A 27,206-nucleotide genomic window follows, 5' to 3' on the forward strand; every position below is an offset into this window, starting at 1 on the left:
TGTGAAAGTGATAATATTGGAGCGAGATATCTTTATAGCACGAATGGAGACGTTAAATAAATACGTACACTATTCTAGTTCCTAGACTTAACATGAAGAGAACACTTGGAAGAATAAAATGTAGCTGGGAGTTAAATTAACTAACTGCATAGTTCAGAGTTATTGAGAAACTGGTAGTCGCACTGCCGCCCTAGCAATTCCCCGCCTTTTATGGAATCAGAGTTGTATTTTCGCCACCACTGGGAATTATCCAAAGCCAGTTGAATCCATTCCTCACATTTATTTCTATACCTGTGCTATTCTTTATCCAATGCATGTTTTTGGTCGTTAATGCAGCATTCCGGTCTGAGGAAACAAGTTATGGTAATGTGAACGCGGCTGAAGTGGTTCAAGAATGATTCGTTTGGCTGGCTTTAGTGGCGACAGCCATTAAACTTCAGGTTTCAAAACAAGAGGACATTTCTATTACGAAACATCCTCTGTATTAGTTAATGTAGTTAGTCCAATTAATGTGGAGTTGACATCTGATCGCTAAGTAGCTTAAACACAATAATTGTGTTGTAGTACGCTCAGGTGCAGTTCCAAATAATATTTGCAATGTCTCCCCCCCCACAGACGTATTAAATTCCTCAGGCGAACGGTCTATTGAAGAAGCAAAGAAGTCGTATATAGAAGATAGGTGTGTTCTGGGTTGTAGCGCCGTGTATTCTGGTAGACGTTTACCGACGTCTCAGAGGTATTTCATGCCTCCAGATCCTACCAAGTCGTATATAGTCCCACATGCACTTCGAATCGGATGCGGGTGATGGGGTCAGGAGGCCCCTTCCCTCAGTATTGTGCTTACCGACATATAAATGTCATCATCGTTACCAGGATTAAGTTCTTTGCCTGTTCCGGATTACCTTTAGAAATTTCTGTCCTTTAGTTTATATTATAACAACTTCTATATTTGATTTCTAGGCATTTGTTTTTAATATTCAGTAATTTCTTTTAAATTCACTATTAAGCTAAATAATTTTCGTCCTCGAATTTAAAACACTTCCGGCGTCTCTGACACCTTCGTTTCCGACGCAGGTGTTTTAGACCTAACATGCGCATCTCTCTGTTCGTTCAGTTTTCAGTCCCAAAACTTCGTCTGAAAGTGGGAATATATTTGAAGAAATCCGAGTAACGGCTGAACAATTCAGATATCCGATTGGAGACTAGGGAGACCAGATACTTACCTCTTGTTTGCAGAATATGAAAAATCCAAAGGACCTGCAAGTGTTCTGTTGACGGAGAAGTTCTGAAGGTCGTGAGACATCAACTTTCACTCTATTAGAGCGAGTGTTGAAAGTGCAGACAGAAGAGTAGCCTACTTAACCCTCCTTCACACTTATTACGAAAGTACTAATTAACGTTGGCAACAGAAACTTTGTAAGATTTGAGGTTTTCACGGCTGTGAGTATGAAGATTTCTGTCTTCTGGGTTGTTGTGCTGTGAAGTCTGGTCGATGTTAACCAACGTTTCAGAGGTTATACTGCCGCCTTCATCAGGGCGACAACCCAGAAGACAGAAATCTTCAGATAATGCATTATTTATTCTGTATTTGAACTGCAAGATCCGTGCCTAACAGATACGTTTAATTCGTCTTATTAAGGTCATTTTACCTGTACGTTTGTAGGTTTGAGCCTAGTTACTTTGATTACATGTTTTATAAATGATCGCTATAAACGAGATCATACTTCTTATTTTAAATCAAAATAAAACAGTGGTGGTTTCATTAATGTTATGTAATACAACTTTGCATTCATCTCATTTTCCACACAGTAAACAATGACATTCAATTTACAGCGAACATGCAGAATTGTTCTTCTAACGACGAGAAACTGTGGGTAACGACACAAATGAAGTTGTAGCATCACAGAAATTTTAAAAATACTGATCATTATTAATCAGTTTCCTTCTGTCTTAATGCCGCTGTGCTTGTGATGGGAGCCCTTTAAAACTACATTAGGACTAATTCTGCGAGATAGGCTAAATCAGCGGCTGTGCAAAATTGTTCCCTTTCACCGACGAAACAGCAGCGACTTTCCGAACAGTGTATGAACTTTAGTTACACGTATATCAACTACTACGTAAGCATGGAACACGCATTTTCTGACTTGAACATGTTTTAACACTCAGTACAAATTATTATATTTATACATTTCCATTTTCAGGGTTCTTAAAACATAATCCTTCTGCGTGTTTTTAAATTGTCACAACACATAAAATCAATGCTATGTTTAAATAGCTAGAACTTAAAAAGAGATTTTTGTGAGTAAAATTTTAATGTCTACTGTTTAAATTAATTTCCGACATCCTTATGTATGTAATATGTAAATATACTAATCAGCAGACCCTAAAAACTTGTTTTAGCCCCTTGATGTCGAGGTATCAACTGTTTAAGTTACTTGTATTTTGACACATTCTACTGTGATGTAGGCCTATAGAAAATATTTTCTGAATGAGACAAGACACTGACTTCTTCTGGTAAAATGTTCTCGGGGGATTCGCCCTGAATAATTTAAATGTTTGCTGCAGGTGCCTAAGCGTATCGAGCCTCCAGTTTGTTCGCCAGTGCGACGTAAGCTTCCATTGCGACTTCTTTGGACTGTCCTTTCTTGTCGCTCCACGCTTCCCACTTCGCTTTGCCTTTCAAGTCCAGCATCCCAGGCTTCTCTGAAAGGTAAATTGATCCTTGTCATCTTGCATGTTCGTAAGTTCGTAAATGACCAAGTACTTATGCTGCAAGATTACCATATGCTTTTAAACTTAAGAGATATGTTTCTGAGCTTGCTGAACCGTCTCTAGTGTGCTTTCAGTGTATGTATTAGCAGATATTATCAGCTTGCCTGGCTAGTAGATAATAATGTTTTAACACCGATATTTAAATAATTCTTACGAAAAGAAGAATGAATTTAATATGTGTTAGTTATTATTGAAGGGTTTAGTTCCACATATAAGCGCAGGGGAAAACGTCTGTCGGGCCTTCAAACCCATTCTGTGCCTCGAGATTGTATTTGGCAGCAAAGAGAGGTATTAACGTTTGATTTATGGATGAACTGTTTTTGATGGTTAAAGACTGCCGCTTGTTTAACAAGCATTTTAAACGGTTGCATAGGTTGACGTGCATAGCGTTGAATCGGTGGAAGATTATTGAAGGAAAAGGGTGTGATTTTTATACACTATCTCATAATTTGCTTGGTGACATGAAAAATACCACGAAAATACCAGAGAGGTTATTAGGACTCTGGATTGAGATCTGATCCTGGGATCTCCCGAGTATTAACATCTCGATTCCTGATATGAATATCTGCTTATTCCTCAGTTTTACTGTTTCGATGTTCTACATCAATACAAATGGAAAGTATGTCGTGACGTACACTTGAACAAATGCTATTAGGGTGATAAAATAAAAAATGATGTGATGGGTGGGGCATGTAGTTCGTATACCGAATTTTAATCAGAAAAATTGAATTGATGAAATCTCTTGGAAGACCTAGGCGTGGATGGAAGGATAACATTAAAGTAGATCTCAAAGAAGTGGTATGTGTGCATGTGGGTTGGATTCATATGGCTCAGGATAGAGTGTAGTGTCTGGATCTTTGAACACGGTAACATATAATTGGGTTCGATAAAAGGGAGGTTACGTCTTCACTTGGTAAGTGACCATTGGCTTCTCAATAAAGACCCTGATCCATGGAGTTGGACTTAAGTGTTTTATTAGCAACCCAGAAGAACCTAATAACCATGGGATGCAATTTGTCCAGTTACCTTTGTGATTGTCCCCATCAGTGGCCTGCTTGAAGAGGGCATACAACTGCAGAAGTTCGTCGTCACTGGGCCGTTTCTTGAAATTCTTCACGCTCTCAGCAGCTTCGTTAAATTTCTGCAGATAATTAAAAATAAAAAACATTATTCTAGAAAAACTACGTCAGTCATTCTAGTTGCAATTGATGAGAGAATCCCCAGACTTGAAAGAAATTTATTCTCATGTTTTTCGCTTATACTATAGCGTAAAGAACTCCTAAAATCTATTCGCTAATAACTGATTATGGAAGGAGTTTGTTATCGGAACACTGTAATCGCGATTTTAAATACGGTTTGGGGAATCGACGACCATTGTGCTTCTCTACGTAGGCAGGGCCTTACAAAATTCTGATCCCTATTCAAGGTGATTTGCCGCTTGTCTTAATGTACGCCAAACAAGGAAAATAATGTGTGGTGTTTACTTTTTGTAATTTCCATTTTGCGCACAAACATGTGTAGAAGGAAACTAGGACTGTCAATACATTGTATAGGCCTGGAGTTTCTTTGCCAATGGAATGTTCAAATCGCTATTTTAGATTAAACGCTAAGGTCGTAGGACCGCTCCGAACAATTTACCTTTCCGCTGAATTAAGGAAGACGGACAAGGGTTATTATTAGTTTATTTAACGACATTTTGTCAAATGCATATGTTGCATAGCGTTCGAAGGGAGGATAACTGTGAATGGAGGACTGAGAAGCATGTGGGGGGAAAAGCGGCCGTGGCTTATTTAAAAATATCTCATAATCATTTGCCTCAGGGCACTGAGGAAGTCCACGAAAACACACAGGATATTCGGACTGTCGGTCTGGATTCTAGACATGAGTGCTAATTACCAGCAATGGTTCAAGGGAGCTCAGCATTACTGCATTGCGTTCCGTTATATTTCTTTAATGCCAGTTGTTTTCTTATACGCTTTCCACTTGTAATGTGAAAATGTGTGTACTCATTCCGCCCGCAGCTGTCTTCTTTGCGGAGTTGCAGTAACTTGTTTAAAAATAAAGGAAACGAATTGTTTTTGCACTTCCAAGAAAATATCATTAAGAAAAAGTGACATCCTTGTCAGTGATGCACTGCATTACCCTTTCATTCCCCTCAACCGTTTCCAGCAGGCCTGTTCAAATGCAAGAATCTGCGGGTTCCGATACAACCATGTGTTGAGTTGCACTGACAACTAGGAGACCGATTCAGTGCAATTATTTGCGCTAGATGCCTTGTCTGCGGTCTTGAATTGCGTCACGAGGGCAAAAACATAGATTGTAGATTCAGAAAAAAAAGAGTAAAACTGTAAAAAAGGAAATCATCAGACAAAGAAACGAACGCCGTAAAGCAGAGTTCTTCTTGAGAAGCCAATATTACGTCCTCAGAAATTCCTCGCATTTATGAAGTCACAACAGCCCGACGCTGATCCTTCTCTTGAGTAAGATTAATCAAATCAACATTTTTTTATCCCAGTTTCCCTAACGTTAGATCAGTTTCAATATTACAAGAAAAAATAAAATGTAAGTGAAAAAGAAATGCAGAGATGATGTTAGAACAATATTTCAAAATGCATTGTATGTGAAAGTTTTGAAAATAACCTAGGTCACATGAATAATGGTTTTCCTTAAAATGGCACATATGATATTGGTACATGTTTTCGATTTTGGTCTTCTGGGTAGTAACGTCATATGAACTTGTAGTCAGATACCAACGTGTCGGAGGAACATGCTGCCTCCATCTTCAGTCCACACGGCGTTACTACCTGTAAGACCAATATCGACAAATTGTGCTAGTATCATAGGCTTATACGCCGTTTTAAGGAGAAAATCATTATTTATTGCACCGAATTAATTTTAAAAAGTTTATTTTAAAATGTCTCGAAATATCTACACCTTCACCGCCGTGAGAACCTCAAATTTAAACTAGCAAAAATTCCTCTTTTTCTTTGTTTTTTCTCGGTATTGCAGTATATTTGTCTATAATGTTTAACTAGGTGAATAACGAATGATACGTCACTTCCTGTTACCGCTCCTACCTTCAACATACAGTAAAATGTGAACACGTGAAAATTAACATATTGCAAATATTCACATGCTCAACCAAGACTAACACAGGAGAAATGTTTTTAGCGTCAGTTTATATTAAGACATTTTTAACGGAACCTGAAACGAAGTGCCAGAATTCTCGATGGCCCAGTTTATACTCCTGATTTCAGGTATCGAAAGTTTTTCGAGATTTTCACGAGTTTCTTCAGCCAGATGATGAAGCAGTCTCTCAAATACAGACTAGGTTTATACATAAGAGCTAAGAATGCATTTGACGGCCAATACAGTTCACTGGTACCAAGGAAAATGTGTATAAGTTCTGAAAGTTCAGGAAACGAAATCATTTCCGGAAAATTCTCATAAATCATGTTTACTGATTTAAAAAAATATATAAATGTAATTAGGCCCTTTTCATGAATTTGAGGCTGAAGTGATAATTTTGATGAATTACAGGTTCTATGTAATGTAAGCTGTAAAGAAGCAATCATACTTCGGTTGTAGGCTAGTTCTTTTATTTATAACTCTTTGTCCTGGCACAGGCAAATCATCAATGTAATTGTGTGTTCTCTGCCACCTTTTTTGTAAATACTAGGTGCAATATGTAAGCCCAACATACTTTAGGTCATGTGAGACTAAGTCTAAATAATACGAGTTTATGGTAGTAACCTTTGCCATGCGTCCTCAGCCACAACAGCTTCTTGTTACGAACCGAACGCCAGTTAATTATGCAATGGAATTATGGATGGAAAAACAACCCATAGGTCGGGTGACTTCCTCAGACGTCATTTAATTGACTGACTAAACCTTGAGAAGTTGATAATCGCTCAGCTAGTAAAATTTCCCAGCTTTTATCGAACCAGCATTCACAATATCCCGTCAGTGGTCGCTGTTGTGAGCCAGATGAATCCAGTTCACACCAAATTTCTTTAAGATTAATTTGAATATTATCAGCCCATGTACGCTTAGGTTTCGCTTCAGGTGCTGGACTATCATTTTGTATGTATTTCTCATATTTCCTATGCGTGCTACATGATCCGTCACTTTCATCCTACTTGATGTGATCACCTTAATAGTATTTGGTGATGTATAAAAACGATGAATTTCTTGGTTATATATTTGCATTCACCTGTCACTTTCTCCTCACACTCTTTCTCAAACACTCTCAATCTGTGTTCTCCGCACAAAATGAAATAAATTATCAATAGAACCTTGTATAAGATACTTTATTCAACTTCGTAATGTATTGATTTCGATAACGTTCATATAGACTGCTATTGAAAATGTCCGACCCGCATACTGAGAATTTACCCACCTTTTAGCTACAACTCTTTGGACAATAGAACCGGCAGACAACCTAATAACGCACCAGTGTATCGCGTTATCAGCTCATTAGAGCAGTGGTATTCAACCTGGGGTACGCGTACCCCCGGGGGGATACGCAAAGACATCTTAGGGGGTACGTGAAATTTAAAAAATATATATATTATTTTATGATAAACACTGAATAATCAGTAATGTAATTTATTTAATTTATTTTAAATGTAGATTATATACTATATATAACTTGAATTATACATCAACAACTTTGGGGGTACAAAGTAGAAGAGAAGTTATATCTGGGGGTACGCAAACAAAAAAGGCTGAATACCACTGCTTTAGAGTGTCTGAACAAACAGCACTGTTTCCACTACCTGGATATTATGACTCTCCTCAAGGATACTGATGCCAGTATAGTCTCTATAGAAGGAAGGTGGTAAAACCGATCGAAACAGAGACCCGTGACGGAATTCTGTAAACATGGTAACAGTGACCTGCGAGATCTCGTATTCAAATATCGGACTGGAGACAGGCTATCCTTACTGATGTTTTTCATGGTTTTACTTAGTCCACTCATGCAAGTGCCGGGAAATTAGTAGCCTACCTAAAACCAGGCCACTGTCTATTCTGTATTATCTCCAGTCCATTAATCTTATCATTCGACGCCACGTGGGCTGAGCTACTGACTTTATCATTAAGTAAACTACAAATAATGATATAGATTTGCTTTTTCTGTACGTTACAGTTTCTACCATAAACCTACCTGACTGTGGCCATTAATTTCGAAATCGTCTTTTATACGTCGAGTCGACGTCGTGATTTGAATCTATTGTTTTAGTATGTACTTACGAATGCTCTAGTATTTTACTACGTGTGTAAACAAACGTGCAAACTTTTCTTGTAATTACAGATTTTTCCTTCAGATGAATGACATTAATTTCAGGAGTTGTGTAATTAATATTACAGCTACAATAAACATCAACTCACCGCTTCTAGAGACATTATTGAATTATGGAGACTTGCGATCTGAAACAAAGAACATAGTTATATATATTTCCGTTATTCGCTATATAACTTTACATGGAGTCATAACAGTTTGACACTGAGCGGAAATTATGAGAAGGCATATGAATGTAAAGACTAAACAATCCTGACATTCATTTGCCTTGTAATAATTTTTATTCTTAATCTTATTATAATCATCCGTTGACATAACCTGATCTCAGGTGCTTAGACGCAGGTTGTCCAGTGATTGAAATTAGCTCATTCTAACGGACCCCACACAGTAGAAGTCTCTTCACTGCTCCTGAAGACGAGGACAGATCCAGTCCTTCAAACGTTGTGTAATTTTACAAGATCAGACGATGGACAAGGTCCAAAAACCCAATAATCCGGAAAGTATTTTCGTGTTCATTAATAATAACCCAATTACTATCAGTTTACACAACTGTTCTAACACGGACGAATATCTCACATTGACATTGATACTCACAAGATATTCGAAGGCAGGACTGACGTAACAAGGTACTGGCTTGCCTATTGTTTAAGGGATCTACCTCGGAGAACTGCTGCTTACGAGGTGCGCTCCAGAACATTCGCGTTGCTAATGACTGCCGCCGGTCTTTTGCCTCAGACCACACTTTCCTCAGACCACTTCAATAGACCTTGAATGCATGCACTCTGCCCTATACGTAAAAACGACATATAGTAATTGAACAAAACGAAAATTGTCACCAAAGCATTTCTACTTAACTCCTGGGGTTATCTTCTTAAACAGCATTGACCAGCTGGTCTTAGTAATGAATGTAGAGCTGTCTAAATGCTATTTAAATGATCTAACTTTAAATTTAAATTAAATTCTTTGAATCAGGTATGGGTGAATGGATTTTGTTGAGAGGTTAATACAGAATTATAGTTACATTTCTTGAATTGTGAAATATTTTATTATCGCTTCGTATGCAATAAGTTAATAAATATTTATGAATTTTGCAAAGTGCCTGAATGTTTAATGCCTTGATTTAATAACCTGAATAAGAATGCTGGATAGTACCATAAATCTTCCCACTACTGGTTCTACCACTAGGCACACAAAGTGGTCACTTGGTCGGCAAAACTGGGGGCAACCATTAATCAATAGTAAAAGAAATAGGAGTAGCTTGAAATGCAGTAAGATGGGTGCCTAAAAATGGAAATAAAAATCACAGTTAAATAATAAATAAATGTGTTTTTGCGTGTTTGTAATATGCCAGCTACAATGGTATCGTACACAAATGGTTGATGTATGTTCAGTGAAGTCGACAGTGTGACCAGTGACACATTTCCTGACAAACAGAGTGCCCCTTATATGGATGCATTTAGTTATCGTCGCCATTTGCCTGACAGGTCTTGTTCTGATAGGTTCTGTTCTGCTTTTGTTCAGTTTTTTCACGTGGCTGCTTTAGAAGGTTGCATCTGCAGAAATCAACTGTATTGTTAAAAGGGAAGTTTTCTTTTACAAATAATTCGACGCGCGTGCGTTATTTTATACATTCACGCGATCTGTAGCCACATTATGTTTACATTTTAAGATAAAACATCGTAGTATTGTGCATATTAATGTGCAATATTAATTTTCGGATGTTAATTTTTTTTGGGGGGGGGAGGCGCAAAGCTGAAGATTAACCAAGGGCACCAAATACCCCTACCCCGGCCATCAGTTCAGGTGCAATTAGAATAGTGACTGCTACTTATTTATGGTGCTTTGCTACATCTGTGATTGAAATCAGGTTTTCCACTTGTTTCATCCGATGTCTTGCCCGTGTCCATTACATAGGCAGTCAACAAGGCGTTGATTTACATATAGTATTTGTCTACATGTCAGCAGTTGTTAACACTATTTTCTGTGTCCTTTAGAAACGATTAAGATTCAAACATTTATGTTGGCTAACGTAACAGCTCAGGAACAGGTCTTTCGTGTATTTTAGATTTTTAATTATTCACTGCGTGTCCCACTGCCTTGACCTCGTTAATTCCGACCTTGAGTTATGGAAAAGTCACTTTATGTAATGAATGTTCACTGAATATATTTATCAAAACAGGAAATTCTCATTGTAACTTGTTTTTAAATGCGTTTGCAACTAAAGGTGCAAAATTCACGTGTGGCTTCGCCCTGTCTGTCTTTTCGTAGCCCGGACTTTCACGAGATTTTATATCGTGAATTTTTCTAACGTTTGTCAGACAACAACAATGGACACTTTATATGAAGGCCTACATGCGTTTTTGCGCGTAAGTGAAAAATTAAATTCTAGCGAAATTGGCAGAATTATGCCATTATATATTTCGTAGCTTCTTTATACCGTTTAAATACGCACACTGTTTGAAAAACATTCATGAAGTAAGTGGTATTTTTAAATATTTAACTGATAGGCATTGTAAGATACTTGTTTCAAAAGGCTTTTTTGACTACCTGAGCTTCTGTCAGATCACTTAATATTTTGCATTTCTTAATTCCTTTTAGCATGAACGTATTGACGTGACCATCTGTTTCAGTTCAGTAGGTCAGTATTTTACCTATAGAGTGTACATATGGGTTTTGTTTTCTATGAGAAAAAACACTGGTCAATTTTAAAACCCCATTTTTCCTTGATCTCAGTCAAACGTTATGGAGTATTTTCTTCATGGTATTGGTCACATTTTTAAACACTGCACACATGACCACCGCTCTTAATTATTTCATATTCAGAGACTCTCAGTATATGAATCACGTAATAAATCTGGGGACAAACAGAAACCAGATTTTATAATAAAAAAGTGCCTGATTTGCATTTGCGTGTTTAAGTATAAATTATTATGACCACTTTCCAGTGTCTAATATTCAGTTGTAAACTACGGTTTGTGCACAGCTTGTGTTATGTGCGTACACAAATGCAATGACCACTTTCCCTTCCCACAATCTAATATGTGATAGGCCCTAGCTTGTACTTTGTTTATCACATAGCAAACGATTTTACTTTATAGATGCTATCACATAAACCATGCTCTGCAGTTATTTCAGTTAAACTAATGGATCAGTTATTTATCTAAATGTGATAGCGGTATCTGATCACAGCCCAGTAACATATTCTAAAATCTTTTAATGAACTGCAATGCAAGTGATTTTTACTTAGCTCTTGTGAACTTGGTAAATGTGTTCAAGTTTCTAAACTGTGGAGAATTTTTTGACTAGCTGAGTGACTGTTAAGTTCTCAAGGACACTGTTCCATGGTTTTCGTTAGTTATTCTTCTGTTCACTCTGACCTTGGCAACATGTATATTGTGAGTCATTTGTCATAGAGATGTCCATAACCTTACCTGGAAGTCACTCTGAAGATCTGCTGCAAATTTCCTGAAATACTAGTACTATATTGTATTTAGGCTTAGAAGAGGCGAGATTATGTATGTACAGGGTTTAAATTCCATTAGAAGAAGAAAGCCCACTGCTCTGAATAGGATGAGTGGCAATATAAAATTCGAGATAAACACTGTTATCTCTGATTACTCATTTAAACTTGGTAAATATTTTTATGGCTCCAACTAATTTGATGTAAGAGTGTAATAACTACTGAAACAACTTAAACTTGGCTACAGAGAGGAGTTATACATGAACATTATTTTTGCTTTGATTGAAACAGTGAATATGAATTTTAAAAATTGGAAAAAGAAAATGGCATCAAATCTTTTCACAGTAATTTTATTCCTTCTAATACTACAGCGTAACTTTCTGACATATTCATAGAGTGGTCAGTGTCACATTTCATACTTATGTTGTCATTTTCTTTACATTAGCACTTAAAGATAATAATCTGAAATATATTTTATACCAGCGCCAACACATCGCTGATGGGCATGTTTATAACTGCAGCCATCACTGGCTGTGTGTAGTTCAGTTTCACAATGAATATCTGAACTTGATCAGATATACCAACCTCTGCGATGCATTCTGCTAGAGATTCAAATTTGTATGTCAAACCGGGAACTAGCAATGGAACCTGGAAACAGACACAGAGAACATTACAACATGAACAACTGATAACCTCAGAGATATGGAGTTGCAGTTTCTAATTTATATTATTATTAAATTAAAATTACCCTTTCTTAGTTGTCTTTACACAGCAAACTGAATACTGGTAGTTCTGAAGCAGACTGGTGAAAAATACTTCTGTATGTATCTTTATAACCAAATACCCATCTTTCACTGAGAATGTGTTTAGATAGTCAGGATATACCCATTTAGAAAATCACAGAACAGTTAAGTGTTTTTCCTTTTTTACTTACTATTTAGTAAATTTATAGTTTTTGTTACAATTTATACTGACAAGAAACTTGTTGTACTTACTTGAATAAAAGGTTTCTCAATTATATACAATTTATCATCACAATGAAAGGTAATTGCAAGATCTTTTACTGGATTTGAGGCGGACATGTTCTCTAATGTAATATGAATTTTGAATGTTGGGCCCAATCCCAAAACCTGAAACAAAAGTTGCATTAATATAACATGACAGTAAAAAGAATGCATATACAAGTAATGATACAATATATTTTTTAGGTAAGTGATAAATACCTTCTCCAGGAGGACTCTGCTAAATGGAGTTAATTATATGTATAATTTTTTTCTTGAATACATGTCATACTTGAACGGAACAAGAATGTAGTGCTAAATACCTGTGCTGACATTTTTATTGGCTCATGAGTGTCCATAGAGAAGGGGTTCTTGCAACTCTGGAGAGCATTTACACATGCACGGGCTGTGTTCAGTCTCAGCCGAAACAAATCATGTTGAAATGTTTGATGCATTGCTGTAAATGCCCATAAAATAAACACAAATATATATTAGTATTCCTTCTACAGAGAAAAAAACATATATTTGGACATAAACACTGTATTGAACTACCCATAGAAACAACATAATTTATTTTAAGTGAGATATCTTCTTCTTCTGTGGCGGAAAAGCCCAAATCGAGCCTTGGTCTCCTCCCATGTGGGAGGTTTCTTTGTCTTTGAAGTGTGCATTTATGAGTAGTGAGTGACCCTCTCACCTTGTTTCCCCAAGATCAAATTTGATAGAATTTTGGATACAAAAATGAGGCCACTTGATTGATATAAGACAGCGTTGTTTCTATCTCAGGTGATAATAAGGCTTTGTCTAGAAACTCTATGCTAACAAATTTATACCAGATCCTACACTCCCCTACAACTGACAGGACAAGACTAGTTGCTTTATGATACTGATTTAGACGAAATATCTAGATTACAAATACATGTCGTACCAACTGCATTCTCTCTTTCTCTAAGAGTTTGTTCCATAAAAACTTTTGTTTTCTTTGGCACAAGCATTTTTATTTGTTGAGGAGGTACCATTCCTGTTCCACTTGATTGAGCAGTAAATTGAGCTGTTCGCTTCAAAATCTTCACCAACAGATGACCACCTGTAATAAAAATAATTACAATTGAATGTCAGAAATAAATAGTGTAAAAACTTTAAGAACAAGTGAAAGGTCACAACTGTCAAGTTAAAATAAAACTTGAAGGTTCATTACTGTGTTCACAAGAGCGCTCCATGAGTGGGAGATTAAAAATATTACAAATTGACTGGAATAAAAAATTTCCAGTGATGTCCTTTCTGTACAAACAAAATTTAAGTTCTTACTGATTGTAACAAGAATGAGGCTGTGGTCCTCTTGGCCAAATCTTCCAAACAGAAGTGCTGACACTGTGTCAGATGCTGTAATGGTATCCATGATCTGACAGCCTGAGTAGAAGTTTACAGTACCACCAGTAAGTGCCACAGCCACGAGAGTGAGACCTAGATGATGCAGTGGTACTGGAGCCATTGCTGTTGCAGCACTTGGCAATTTAAGTTCCCACTGCTTCTTACCCTGGGGAGATTCATCATGCCATTATACAAATCAACATACAGTGAGAATATATGGGGGCTGTGCTATTAGTACTAGAAAATATGGGAACCAACACAGTGATCATGCGTAGCTTGGGATTTAATTGTTAGAAGTTGTCTGGAATTATACATTAATAATTATGCAGGTTAATGATTTCTTTGTATACATCATTATTGTAGGTATGTTATTAATATTTTCATTTCATTATTTGTACTAATTCCTTTGTTGATATTCAGCCTAAATTTCATTTTATGTTAATTCATTATGCATATGTGCACATACATAAAAGATCAATTCACAAAGAAAATTAATATGTTTTGTACTTTCTGTTCTATTATAGGTTTATTTCTATGAAAAGATACAAGCGTGGAATCCTTGAAGGGAAGATGACATACACACCATATGTTGGCATTAAAAGTGCTAGCTTAAAAAATATACTGGAAAAAAACTGAACTACCAGTTCAGCAAGTTGGTAAGTAAATGAATGAATCTGTAAATTGCATTTGACAAAACATTGTTATCATTGTCATTTAACATTCAGTAATAACTGTAATAATATATTCTGTCATATATTTATGCAGTGGGTGAGATGAGATTCATTACATATTCTGCATTCAAAGTACTTTATCTCTTTAGTGAACAATGTCACTGAATGAAGAAAAACAAGACAGAAACTAATTAAATATCTAATCTGTTTTGAGTAATTATTAATTTCAAAATATCAAATTATTATATCTAATTTTTAACAGTTATACAGTAACATAACTTTCTTAACCTTTTTAGTATAACCAATGAGGAACTCATTCATGAGTGCAAGAACAATGCTGCTGTTCCCTGGCAGTACAACCATGGCAACTGCTTGAGCAGGAAGCTGCATCAGAGGGCGAGCCTGGGTCCAGGCCCTACGCACCAAGTATACGCAGCCATCACGACATACCACCACAATTCGGAATTCAACATCATGAAGGCCTGTTGCAGCCATGTGGGCTGGAACTCCAACAAAGGTAGGATTTCCTTCTCCTCCAAGGTTCATCTTAAATAGCAAAACTATGAATAAATTCACATAAAATTTACAGTGTAATGTCAATAGACATCACTGTGAAGTTGTATTACATGTTGAGTGTTGCTACTTCTAATGCAGTAGACTGTAGTGGAATTAAATGCCACCTGCTACATTTCTTATAGCAAAATATAGGCACAAAGGGGATTTAATTTAAATGCTCTGATAAAGCAAAGATTCAGTACATTTAAATGGTTCAGTAAGAAAACCAACTGAAAAAACGTACCTCATAAAGAAACGGCAGGGAGAGTCTGTTGATATTGCACGAAACCAACTAAATACTATGGCCATTCCTAAGGAATGTTAAACCATTACCTTCTTTAAGGGCAATAAAATGTTACCTCCACTAGTTGGCTATCTATATAGCAAGAGTAAATTGTACAGAACATAAGCATCTGTGATACTTAATGTGCCAGTTCATACATTCTCAAGTATTGTGAATGCATCAGGATCCAAAATGTAAATGTCACTATTCTCTGTTCCTGCTACTAAACATGAAGCTGCATCTTCATCTGTCATGGACTTCTTCAGTGTTGTAATACAGGTTATGACACTCTGAAAGGGACAGACAAACATACTTAGATATTTAGTAATAATGTACATATGAGAATGTTATTAGCTTCACATTCAGTATCATACCTGTCTTTTAAGTGGTATGTCTTTGTACTGGTCGACAAAACTTCTCCAGTTAGAATGATCAAGCATTAAAAGTTGCTGGGAACGAGACGTTAGATTAGAGAAACCAAGTTCCTGGCGTAAGTTCTGCAGGAGCTCATAAAATATTTCCACTTCCATATGTTTGTTCCGAACCTGTGGAAGTATTACAACAGTCATCTGAACATGTGCTAAAAATGGGACTCATAAATCATATAAATATCTATTTATAAATTGGCAGGAATGGAATTAATGTGATGCAGCAGTACATAATAAACTATAATGCTTAATTAGTTGAGCCATCACTGTATTCTGACACAGGAATATAGGATAGCATTTAATGTTATCACAAAAATCTTACAAGACTGTAAAAATTTTAAGTGCAATATGCACTCACCTCAAGCCACAGATCTTGCTCCAGTGGATTCACATTCATGGATGGAAGTGAAAATTTAAAATAAGGCCTCATGTTCTTGTAGACAAAGATACTGGGACCTGAGGCAACTGCAATAGCTAAGAAACAAAGATCAGTGACAATGTGGGCCAATTTAAAAAGACCAAAATCCAGTCCAGGCCACCATATAAACTACAAGAACACCACCATATTGGACAGAACATCAGGCTCTGTGGATCACATACTGGAAGATGTCACTGAGTTCTGGCTCCATCTTGACTACTTCAACACAGACATGGGATTTACTGGAACATAGCGTACTCTGAGAAATTTGGGACAGCAAGCAACAGCAAAACATACCCCAATATGTCCACATTGAACAACATATGTGTCTAAGTACATTAGGCAGTTGCACTGTTTGTCACATCTTTCCTAATGACAGAGACAAATACAGTTTCCATCTTCATACTTACATGTCTGATTGCCTAAGAAGACTGCATACTAGATTTTGTTTGTGCTTTGAATACATAAACAATGAACATTATCTTACCAGGCACTCGTGGCTCATTCATATCCATGTGGAAGGTAACAACACCAGCTGGCACATCCATAAGGGTGCTCTCTGACATTAAGGTTGTGCCCTTATACACCTAGGAGACAGAAATTTGATCATATATGCAGTCATCTCATAGGATACAACTCACAGACCTAATAATATACAATCGAAAAGGTGTAACAGATATGCTTGACTCTGTACCTTAAGTTTAATATTTGTAGTTCCTGTGCCAAGATCAGAAGTGATGAGTCTATAGTCTCCATCTGCATTTATATCAGCAAGTGTCATACACCGACTGAATGTATATATTGATGCATGCAGGTCATTAAATGCATCAAGCCACTGTTGAGGACTCAAGCCCCTGGAACTGTTTGACGTACATGTGTAAATAATCACAGTTTTACTGACATTTTTCATGGTTAAGGTCAAGTTCTCCTATCTTACCCCATTGTCTTGTGGCCTTGTTACAATTCAGAAACGTATTCCAAACACTATAATATTGATGTGCAAAACTCGTTTTTGATCAGGATTATTCATAACTTCCGGAGACATGTGTATTTACCATATAATTTAGGAGCGTTTATTATTTCGGGAAAACGCGTACTTGTTGCTATGACAACGCCAGTTCAGTAGCTGCAAGTAGTAGTTGTATCTCATCAAAGATGGCACTTGAGAGACAATTGCACTCCCACCTGTTGAGGAAATCTATAACTTGTTCCTTTAAACAGTACGTGCCCGTAATACATCGAAGCTGGTGCTAACAATTTTGAAAATGGAATAATGTACTTCGATAAGTTTCAGTATTTTTAGCAAAAGGGCTCTGGATACCACTTCACTCAGAATCCGATCATTCAGGACTGAGATTTCATTTGGACAAAGGACAGGACTAAGGTACTTGGCGCTCGGGAAGTTGTTTGCGAAACGTATTCGACTTTAATTCTGACACCCCCAATACCCACATACTTTTTGTCAGAAGTCCAGAAGGGAAGATGAAATTTATTTTGAAGAAAAGGAGTTGTGAGGGCGTCGACTAGATTCAACTGGTTTACCATAATGTTCTGTGCCAGGGTCTTGCGAACTCGGTAATGAATCTTTGGGCTCTATAGAAGGAGCAGAATTCCTTGATTGTTTGCGCTTCTGTTAGCCTCTCAAGAAGAGTCTGCTCAGTGAAGATTGTATAAGAATGTATTTGATGAAACGCCGAATTTACAAGAATATTTATGCTTGTCACATGACATGTCCTTGTTTTAAAATTAAAAGGGTGGAAATACAATGCTTGGTCCGTCCAAGAGCGATCCTCATCACAGAAAATAATCAGATAGCCTCTTAGACGTGAGAAACGACTTCCGGAGTGTGTTTCGGACCGAGGCGGCATTATGGGTACAGCTGCAGCAATAATACCGCCACCGTTCCTGTCATGAGCCAGCTGAAACCGATTCACGTGCGCTTTCCCCAATGCTTACGTCGCTAAAAGAACCTGCTGACGTCGAGGCAATGAGATACCTTGCGCAACATTTGAGATTTGAGCTTTTTACAGCTATGAGAGTTCAGATTGTGATACCAGAATACCCTGAAAGCAGAGCCAACAGCAGAAGAGTTGGTGAGGATTTATGAGACCTCACGCTGTGATAACTCAAAACACCATGTCTGAATTACGTGACATGATAACATTTTGCGGCGAAGAAGTGTAACAGCTACTGTCCAACCCCAAAGCTGGGGCATCATTGGCTGTCCGACACATTCATTGCGTTAAAGTTTGCACCAAATCGAAATGCCATCTTCTGAAAATTATTGACCTTCGTGACGTCACGCTTGAGAGGTTTGTTGGGCTCAACGGCTGAAGGAAGGGTCATGTAACCTAGGTAACCCAGGATTCCTGCGCTGTCGTCGGCCACCACGGCCTCCCAAGATCGCCACTGGCAGAATTCATAATTAAGGCACCTGAAGAATGTGGCTAACTGAAGTTCGTGCCTCAACGAAGAAACACGAAGTAAACCGTAACCTCACGAACTCTGTAAAACTTAATTTCATTTGCTCTCTTTCATCTTCTGTCCTTTTAGTTCTCTCGTTCAAGTTTTAGTTACAGAAACTATTACGCGTTGTGTCTGCCTCGTACTTTACAGTCTTCAGCTAAGTATTGAGGTTCGCTGTTGGTTCCACGTCGTCGTGTGATAACGTTCCGCAGACAATTGATGTTAGATGACAGCTAATCGTGTAGGTAGTAGGAGACCTTCAAGGAACTCGATGCGCAACGAAATGCGACCACGTAGTGAAAAGTTGACTCGACGAAAAAGCCAACAAGAATCGGTTACCATGACAATAAGGCAGCAATAGTACTTTGAAACGCCTTCTCTTGTTCACGGAAGGAACAACAAAGTATAACAACAGTGCCGTATGTTACAAGTTTATTTTTGTTGTGGTCACATGTGTTTCACGTGAAGTCCAAGATTGTCGGATGACTGGAAGAAACGAAGTGCTCGGGGCTACGGGTGTGGGGGTGTAACGGGGAAGTGGTGTCCTTTCGGATTTGGCTGGAAATATTATAAACATTGATGTTCATTTGATTTTTCATTTTTGCGAAAAGGGAGTAAGAAACATCTCAGAGAAGTGAATTTTGCGAACTCCGTATCCAGATCAGAAATCGCCTCTCCGCGAGATTTATAAAACAAACGATATGGACATGTCTGTAGTAAATGCAGTGATAAAATGTGGTAGTTTCCTTCCTGCTCTGGATTAATTTGATTCAAAAACAAAACTGAGGAGCTACAGCTGTTAAAGCTCCGTAACTGTAAGTATATGAAATGTTAGTGCTTAAAACTGATGTTTCTATAAAACCGTGATTAACACAAATGATTTGTAAGTACCGGTGTGAGTTGCAGGATCCAAAAAAGTATCTTTTATAATAGAGCCGACTTGAGGATATATACCGATACATTCGCTTTGAGAACATTATAAGAATGAGTTACGTGCATAAAAATTGACATTGCACACAACGCACAGATTTGAGATTCTCGTGGCGGTGAAGATCTCGATGTTGGTCTGCTGGGTTGGTGTAGCCGTCAGCCCAGAAAATGGAGACGGTATGTTTCTCTGAAACGTTTGTGTCCACACGGCGTTACATACAGCCCGGTGCTTTTTCATGTACTTTCAAAATACATTTTTCCTTGGGGCAAAAGATTATTTCTTACAAGCAGAAAGAGCAGGGACAAAGTAGGGTTCTACAGCCTTAATTATTCGTGTTTTGGATACGTTTTTGAACTGAGTAATAACATTTACTCGTTGCGGGTATTCAGGTAGAGTCCGATGATAAATTGTTTAAAGTATGCCATTTCTTATTTAAGTAATTGTTTGAGGAAAATGGTAAATAACACGGTGACGTGCGAAATATTTTGGTATGATGAGTCACTGTAAATTGACGTATTGAAATTTGTATGTGTACTTCATATAAACACGTGGAAAAGTACGGTAGTATATTAACGAATCGTCTAAGGTGTAGTTTAGTTCTTCACAACTTTAAAAATGTTGTGACAACAGTGCATGTTTATTCTTGTGTAACTGCGGCTGTCGAGGAAAAACCCGTCGATTATTAAAGGTTTCCCAACGTTTCTGCAAACATTGTAATTGCCATTTTCAGGGTAAATGTCTGTAGGGGAGGGGGTAGTGGGAGGTGATAAACATGACGTGATTGTTGGAAGGCCGTCAACAATGGACGCAGTTTATCTCTGAAAGCCGAAGTTATACATCAACCTTCTGCCCAAAATCTTTAGAACAAATTTTTGAACTTCCATTATTATTATTATTTTTAATTATCCACATACGTAATGGCGTATCCAGCTTCTCATGTCGAGATGAAAAGACGAATGCAGTGTTTGACATTTAGAGCTTAGGTGCGGCTACACACGGCTCTGTGTTCGCTTTCAGCTAACAAGCAACGATGACGTACATCGCTAACCGATGACTAGGAAAGTTCAGTTCTTAAAATACTTTCGACACTATCTTTATTACTCATAATCTAATGAAGTTAGTGTGATGTCAGTTTGTTTTAATATATGTATGTACTATTAATATGCCCAAAATACTTGTGTTTTTAAAATAATTTAATTGAATTATGTCTGTTTTAATTGTTTATCATTCCATAAGTTCGTGCAGGGTGACCGTGGAATTGCTGTTAAGGTTTTAAGAAAGAATAACATTTGAAATGAAAACCATTGAAAAGTTAGCAAGGATGATCAGCCATTTTATCTCACCCAATAGAAAATACCGTGAAAACGTCGGTTCATTACATTATATGGGACCACCTTGTATAAAGTCAGATAGGGAAGTTAGGCATTTGATTCTTAAATTAGGAGAAATGTAGAGTATTTACGGTCGATTAAAGTAACATACACTTAAATGGCATTTTGACCAAACTTTGTTTTTATGAGACGTCACATATCCTCACGCAAGAAGTTACAGTGGTGAAGCGTTAGTAGTAGGCCCTGTATGTATACAGTTTGATGGAAGAACAGATATCTTTTTCAGTAAGACATTCAAGGATTTTTAAAATAAGGTAATTGCCTAAGAATGTAGATTTCTGACCCCCCCCCCTTCCATCTCCTGCCGAAACTATTTTTCTGTAGTCCATTTTGCGTTTTTAGGAACTGGAAGCAGTTGTTTTAAAGTAATCAACATTAAAACTCCGAAATAATTTTAGGGTAAATCGGGAGTTAATCCCGCAGAAAAGTTTATTTTGTTTTGTGGAAATTATCTGACCGAATATGTCATAAATTACCAGGTAGCAGTATACTGCTGAATAAAACCACGAAGTTTCTGCTGAAGGTGTTTGAATTTCTGTAATCCCTCCTTCACGCTATTCTGACCATTACTGCCATTTATTCCACTCCCTGAGTAATAATTTACATTCATCCATCCGGCACATTTCCATATTTTATGCTGAAGACCACAGCGTTTTATCGTGCTGTCTGAAATTGTTGATGTGCTATTTATTTTAGGCTCAGACACTCAGCTGAGTTTTGTCAGTGTGCGGTCTCAGTATTTATGTTATTACAGTCAATACACATTTTAACGTGACCAGTCTTGTCAGAAAGCATTTCAGTCCCAAATTTCTTTCGCAGTTATTCAGTACAGAATTGCGTTATTGAAATCATGAGAGTCTTCATAGACAGACGCCTGCTTGGGTATAAAACTTAGTAAGACGGCAGCTTAGTAGTTGCAAAAGTATAATTTATTCATATGAGAGCAACGAATTTACTGTCGATGTAAAGTGCACGTTATTGCTGTTCGATTTTGAGTGATGTTGGAACATATCGACAAATTTAGCACAAGTCCTAAACACCAGATGTAATGGAAATCCGTTGTGTGGTTCTCGAGTTATTGCACGATGACAGAAAGACAGACATAGCTAAACTAATGGGCGCATCCCTGCAACTTTACGTAGCGAAAACGCCAAAAATTCATGGCATTGACCGAAGTCGTTAAGTAACGTTGTTTGTTGTCTTGTAATATCCAAGCGTAGGATCACTCATCTTTACTTTGTGTTGAAGCAAAGTGGGGTAAGTTGCAGCCGGTTACCAGTAAGACAGGCTGTTGACATTATACGTTCAGGAGGCACAAACGGGTTATTTAAACATGACCGTGATTTTAAACGAAAACCTGACATTGGAGCCTTTATTAATTTATTTCTTTGGTGAGAGGAACTTACTGGTATTTACTTAGAGTCGGTTTTAACAGCTTATTCCCTTGAAGTCAGAGTAGCCTTCTTTCTTCCTTCATCTGCCTGAGTTGCAGTAGATTTTTTAATAAAATGAGCCTCGTTATTTGTAACGCAGTGACTTATGAAGTGACGGATTATAAATCTTTGACTCATTAATTTGCTGGCATAACAATTTATTTAAAAAATCTGTTTTCAAAATATGTAAATTATATAATATTAGTTTAATGTTGTCTCAAAATTATCACTATATTTCCATATCCTGCATGTATATAGTGTGAACCATTTCTATTGACACTTGACAATCGTCAAAGTTGCTAATGTCTTCTGAATAGGACGTACTCCATGTATGCCAGTGGGTTAATTTAATACTTGTATTAAGACTAGCCTCACAGTCGGCCCCGAATAGTCTAAGGCTTCTTCTGCTTAACAGAGTAAGCCTCTGATATCCTGTATGTGACCCACTGTTGTCTTAACATCCACATTCTGGGCCTCTATACATTAATTCATTCATATCATTTAAACACGTGCATATATATATATATATATATATATATATATATATATATATATATACACACACAAAATGTCGTGCACTAAGAGTAATTTTAGGAAGCGCGTACTTTTACTTCAAGAGGACTCAGTGCATGTCAAAATCTAATTAATTCGCACACATTTCACTTGGCTGATCTTAGAGTAAAGGCAGCTTAATTTGGCTTAGTTTATTTACACGTGTTCTACATGTGATGAAGTATACATTTTTATCACTTTAACACAGGTACAGTTTATTGCATCATACTACTTTGAACCAATGCTCTTTTTCTTCTTCTTCATCATTAAATTGTTTCGAATGTTCGAAATATTCCACAACTTAAAATCGATTATCTCATACCAGTAACGAGCTTTCTTGTCTGGTTTCTGAACTGTTCAATGTCAGTATTAATGTTCACTCAGACGGCATTGCATCGCTTTTTCTGTTTCGAAATCTGTCTTACTTTTCTCTGTGGCTTCTTCAGAATCAGCGCCTGATGTTTGATGTTCCACTTGTTACAGCCACGGAATTAGGTTGTCATTTGTGTTCATTACCGTTAAAACATAACCTGCTTTAGTAGTCTCAGAATCCTGAAACAAATAATAATTAGTGACACATTTTATGTTGGTCTGAAAACTTAATCAATCTGTTATTAAAGACCGTCATATTTCCGTTCTTGCTTATCATACGTACCTATTAGGTAACTTCGCACCACTACGACGTTTAAGTCACCTGTAAGCTAAGTCTAGTGCGGTAGTGTATTACGAAACGCACACAACCACAGCCGAATTATTTATCGGAAGAGGGAAATATAGTATCAGGCGTAACGTTTACGGTTTCAAAAGAAATCCAACTTAAAAGACGTAATCGTTACGCCACAGTACACCGTCTTCTGTGTGAAGTCAGTTACAGCTTGAGTTCACAAGGAAACAGTTTCGGGTGAGATTTAATTCTCACGGCGACGAGTATGAAGATGCATTAAATTTTATCAGGTCATCCGTTCAGAAGTAGTGATATTCACTGAGGAATTGTAGGTTCTTGTCTCGTGAATATTGCTTTTATATGACTAAGTCAGCGAGTATTAACGAAACTGAAACAGAACTTTGCTCCGAAACGTTTATTAGGAAGTTGCATCCATGCTATGTCCATGTTGGCTTTGTGTCTATCAGACGATGAACGAAAGAAAAGTGAGGGAGAGACAAGGAAAGAAACAATTAAAACACTGCGAATAATGTATAAAGACGGATAGACAGGAGGTACAAACTATTAATGAACTTTATTATGGGAATGAGAAAGCGGAGCGAATGTGCAGCAAAAGATTTGGTACGCAGGATAATTTAATTGAACGTGCCCGTAGTACTGCGATCCTGAAACTGTGTGGACAGTCTCCATCAGCCACGCTCTCTCTTAAAGCTGCCTACTTTATCGGCACTCCAGCTCCAGTCATGGCTGCAGGTATAATAGCTGCTCACTGCTCGTGTTTATAGACTGGAAGGGAGGGAATGAACTCCGTTGTACCCACTTTCAGCAGGCATGGAATAGCGGTTGTTTGTTCTTGCAGTAAACTTTCACCACCCTTGTGGTCGCCACTTATAGAATGTTGTCGAGGAATGTTTCCCCTGTGAATTACTTCTTCCGGGACCTGTAGCATCTTTTTATTAACAGCTGAAATGCGTAAAATCGTTGCTAGGAGAAACAAGGATCGCATCAGAGTTAAAGGCCCAACTGAAGACTGAGGTTCGCTGTATTCTGGGTTGTAGCGCCGTCAAGTCTGGTAGAAGTTGACCGACGTTTCAGAGGTTCTTGTTTCCTCCTGATGATATGAGGCAGCAAGCAGTAAACTTCTACCAGACTACACGACGCTACAATCCGGAAGACAGCCAATAATATTAAGTTATGGGACTAGCATTTGCTACCAATTCTAGCTCTTGGCGTTAGCATGAGCTTACAGGGAAGTGGTTAAGGTTTTGCTGGCACTGACCAGTGTACGCCGGAAAATCCTAGCATTGACTCGCTGCCAGATAACAAATTCCGAAGTGAAGTCTCGTGTCTCAGGGCGATGAGTCCTGACGATGGAGGCAGTAAGCACCTCTGAAACTTCGGTCAATTTCTACCGGATTACATGGCGCAGCATACCAGAAGACAGTTATCTTTGCACTAGCCGCTGTGAGAACCTTAAGAAATCTCTCATTTAACATTATAATGAGTAATAATTTATAAATGTACTTATTGCCTCAAGGCCAAAACGATGGCAGACTTTTCCAGTTAGTTCACACAGGAAAGGAACAAACGGTATTTTCAGTAGGTCTCCATGACACGACATAATAACTTAAGACAGTTGTTTGTTTTTAATTAAAATCTAGGCTTGGAAACAAACTTTACGCCCTGTAAGGAAGTAGCACACCGTGTTCCCTTAGAGCAGACGTTGCAGTTCTGTAGGTTCTGGTATTTACAGAACGTAGCTTACAGGGCACTTGTAATAATACTTCGTCTACAGTACCCAGACAAGTCGTTATAGGCCCCACTTATCAAAAGGAAATAAATTACAAATCTGCAGCAAGTCACATTATACAGACAGAAGTTGAAGGGCAGTTTGAGAGAGAATATTAAATTCAACCTGGTCCTTAACTTGATTAATGGAACAACAACGCCCTTCCTCTTGTATTATGGCCCAGATATTGTGGTATGTGGGCCCACATTTTTTACACTATTAAACGCCACATAATGATGCACTTGGAATGTGCGCGTTTTAGAACCACAGATGGCCCATTTGTGTTTAATTAATTTCGTAGTGAAATCTTAGTCGCAAGTTTTACACTTCCAAGCAAATTCGACATGTCTGAGGCTTCGCATGAGAAATATTAATACACCATTTCCCAGTATCCGTAAAGCTTCGTTAGAAATGAATGTAGGGAGAGAAAAAGAGGAGGAAAGAATGCAAAAAGAAGGAGAAAAGGAGGAAGAAGTGAAGATGGGAGGAAGAAACTAGAGTGGGAAAGTATGATCGTAATGTAATAACATGTTATTTCTTCTGTTTTCCTTCACATGTGATAGCTTATTGATATTCCAAATTATCAAATGTCGGTGCTTAGTAATTAACAGTTCTTCGTATTCGGAAAGTCCTGCTTTCGATTGACTTAATTATATCTAGGGTGTGTCTCAATAGGCAGACACTTGGAAGGAAGTGGCCGTGATCTGTTTTGAAATATACCAAAATTTGCCTCGAACCACTGAGGAAACCTGTCAGAGATCCGAACCGAGTGCATCCGCGTGCAAGTCTAGAGGGTTGCCGCTGTACCGTCTTGCTGGGTACCGGAAATTTCGACCCAGGGATTTGTTAGCATTTAGTCAGTCACCCAATCATCCTAGGCAAATTCTGTGATAGTACAAAAACGGTCCATGACCGTTTCCTTGTATGTTCTTCTCGCTTCATCATTCAGTCATCCGGTCTGTCGACGCTGTCGGTGTATGTCCTTTGCAGCTAATTAAGCAACGTTAAATGAATCGGTAAAGCAAATATAAACGACATTCTAATGGTTAACCGTTCGTTAGCTATTCGCACTGGCGATCAGGGTGGCCAAGCGGTTGCTGTGGACTTTGTGTGGTCGGAAGCATAACGTGTTTTATTGACGGTGATTAGAAGGCGAGTTCAGACATAGAAATGTGACCCCTGCTAACATGGAAGTCAAGTGGTAGGCAGATCGCTTTGTTAGCTAGGAAGAGACTGGAGTGTCTTCGTCATGACCTGGCTGTTCCAAGGACGGTTATTTCTACTCCAATAATTTTAACATATGAAATATTCCGTGCCTCTTGAAGTTCGTTGTGTTTGGATTTCGTCCAGTTCTTGCAGTATTAATGGCGATGATGCAGTCGTAAAATGGCGTTGGACGTAGGCAGAACGTGTGATGCTCTGATGACGTTTGTTGTCTCCAACAAATCGGGTAAAGCTATCAGACCAAATGCAGGTACGTAACTAGTGAAAAATCCCTTGCTTTGCCCCGTTTTCTTTTTTCTGCGCGGAAATAATGAAATGACACATTTATTATGAAAATATTATGACTGTATACTCTGGTTGACCAAGAAAAATATACCACAATCTTCCCCTGTCCTCAAAATTACTGAACGTGTTTGTTGTGCTGAAATAATGAAATTGTTAATGTTGTAAATATGTATTTCTGTTGATAAATATTTTATTTCTTATAAGATGCAT

General features: G+C 37.8%; 3 protein-coding genes across 8 annotated transcripts in view; 1 reads left to right on the forward strand and 2 right to left on the reverse strand.

The window, feature by feature from the left end:
• Window positions 1-1,757: 1,757 nt before the first annotated feature.
• Window positions 1,758-8,828, reverse strand: LOC110828556 (acyl-CoA-binding protein homolog). Of its 2 annotated transcripts, none has more exons than XM_022061372.2 (4): window positions 8,669-8,828; window positions 8,164-8,202; window positions 3,799-3,913; window positions 1,758-2,703 (listed from the first exon to the last, which is right to left on the reverse strand). In XM_022061372.2, the coding sequence occupies exons 2-4, from the start codon at window positions 8,176-8,178 to the stop codon at window positions 2,570-2,572; spliced, it is 264 nt and encodes an 87-aa protein (XP_021917064.1). In that variant the 5' UTR covers window positions 8,179-8,202; window positions 8,669-8,828; the 3' UTR covers window positions 1,758-2,569. The 2 variants fall into 2 exon arrangements, with proteins under 2 accessions (XP_021917064.1, XP_087212867.1); XM_087356741.1 differs by lacking the exon at window positions 8,669-8,828 and adding an exon at window positions 8,413-8,431.
• A 3,040-nt stretch (window positions 8,829-11,868) lies between these two features.
• BBS1 (Bardet-Biedl syndrome 1) lies at window positions 11,869-17,404 on the reverse strand. The gene is made up of 12 exons (XM_022061352.2): window positions 17,199-17,404; window positions 16,956-17,121; window positions 16,749-16,848; window positions 16,202-16,317; window positions 15,790-15,960; window positions 15,574-15,705; window positions 14,866-15,123; window positions 13,844-14,072; window positions 13,464-13,622; window positions 12,859-12,992; window positions 12,530-12,664; window positions 11,869-12,182 (listed from the first exon to the last, which is right to left on the reverse strand). Exons 1-12 carry the CDS (start codon window positions 17,201-17,203, stop codon window positions 12,009-12,011), a joined length of 1,779 nt encoding a protein of 592 aa, XP_021917044.1. The 5' UTR covers window positions 17,204-17,404; the 3' UTR covers window positions 11,869-12,008.
• The window catches only part of LOC110828493 (uncharacterized), a 57,659-nt gene continuing 45,412 nt past the window's right edge, over window positions 14,960-27,206 (forward strand). For 2 of the 5 annotated variants that reach the window (XM_087356709.1, XM_087356705.1), the window contains exon 1: window positions 18,811-19,542. The gene's annotated coding sequence lies outside the window, so the exon portion shown is untranslated. Of the gene's footprint in view, window positions 15,095-18,809; window positions 19,543-27,206 lie in introns of those variants that run through there. The other 3 variants (XM_087356706.1, XM_087356710.1, XM_087356711.1) reach the window with 3 other exon arrangements.

Source organism: Zootermopsis nevadensis, unplaced genomic scaffold (genome assembly GCF_977971745.1).
Source record: "Zootermopsis nevadensis isolate Lab colony 2312 unplaced genomic scaffold, Znev_1.0 Znev_ptg000027l, whole genome shotgun sequence".
Taxonomy (NCBI): domain Eukaryota; kingdom Metazoa; phylum Arthropoda; class Insecta; order Blattodea; family Termopsidae; genus Zootermopsis; species Zootermopsis nevadensis.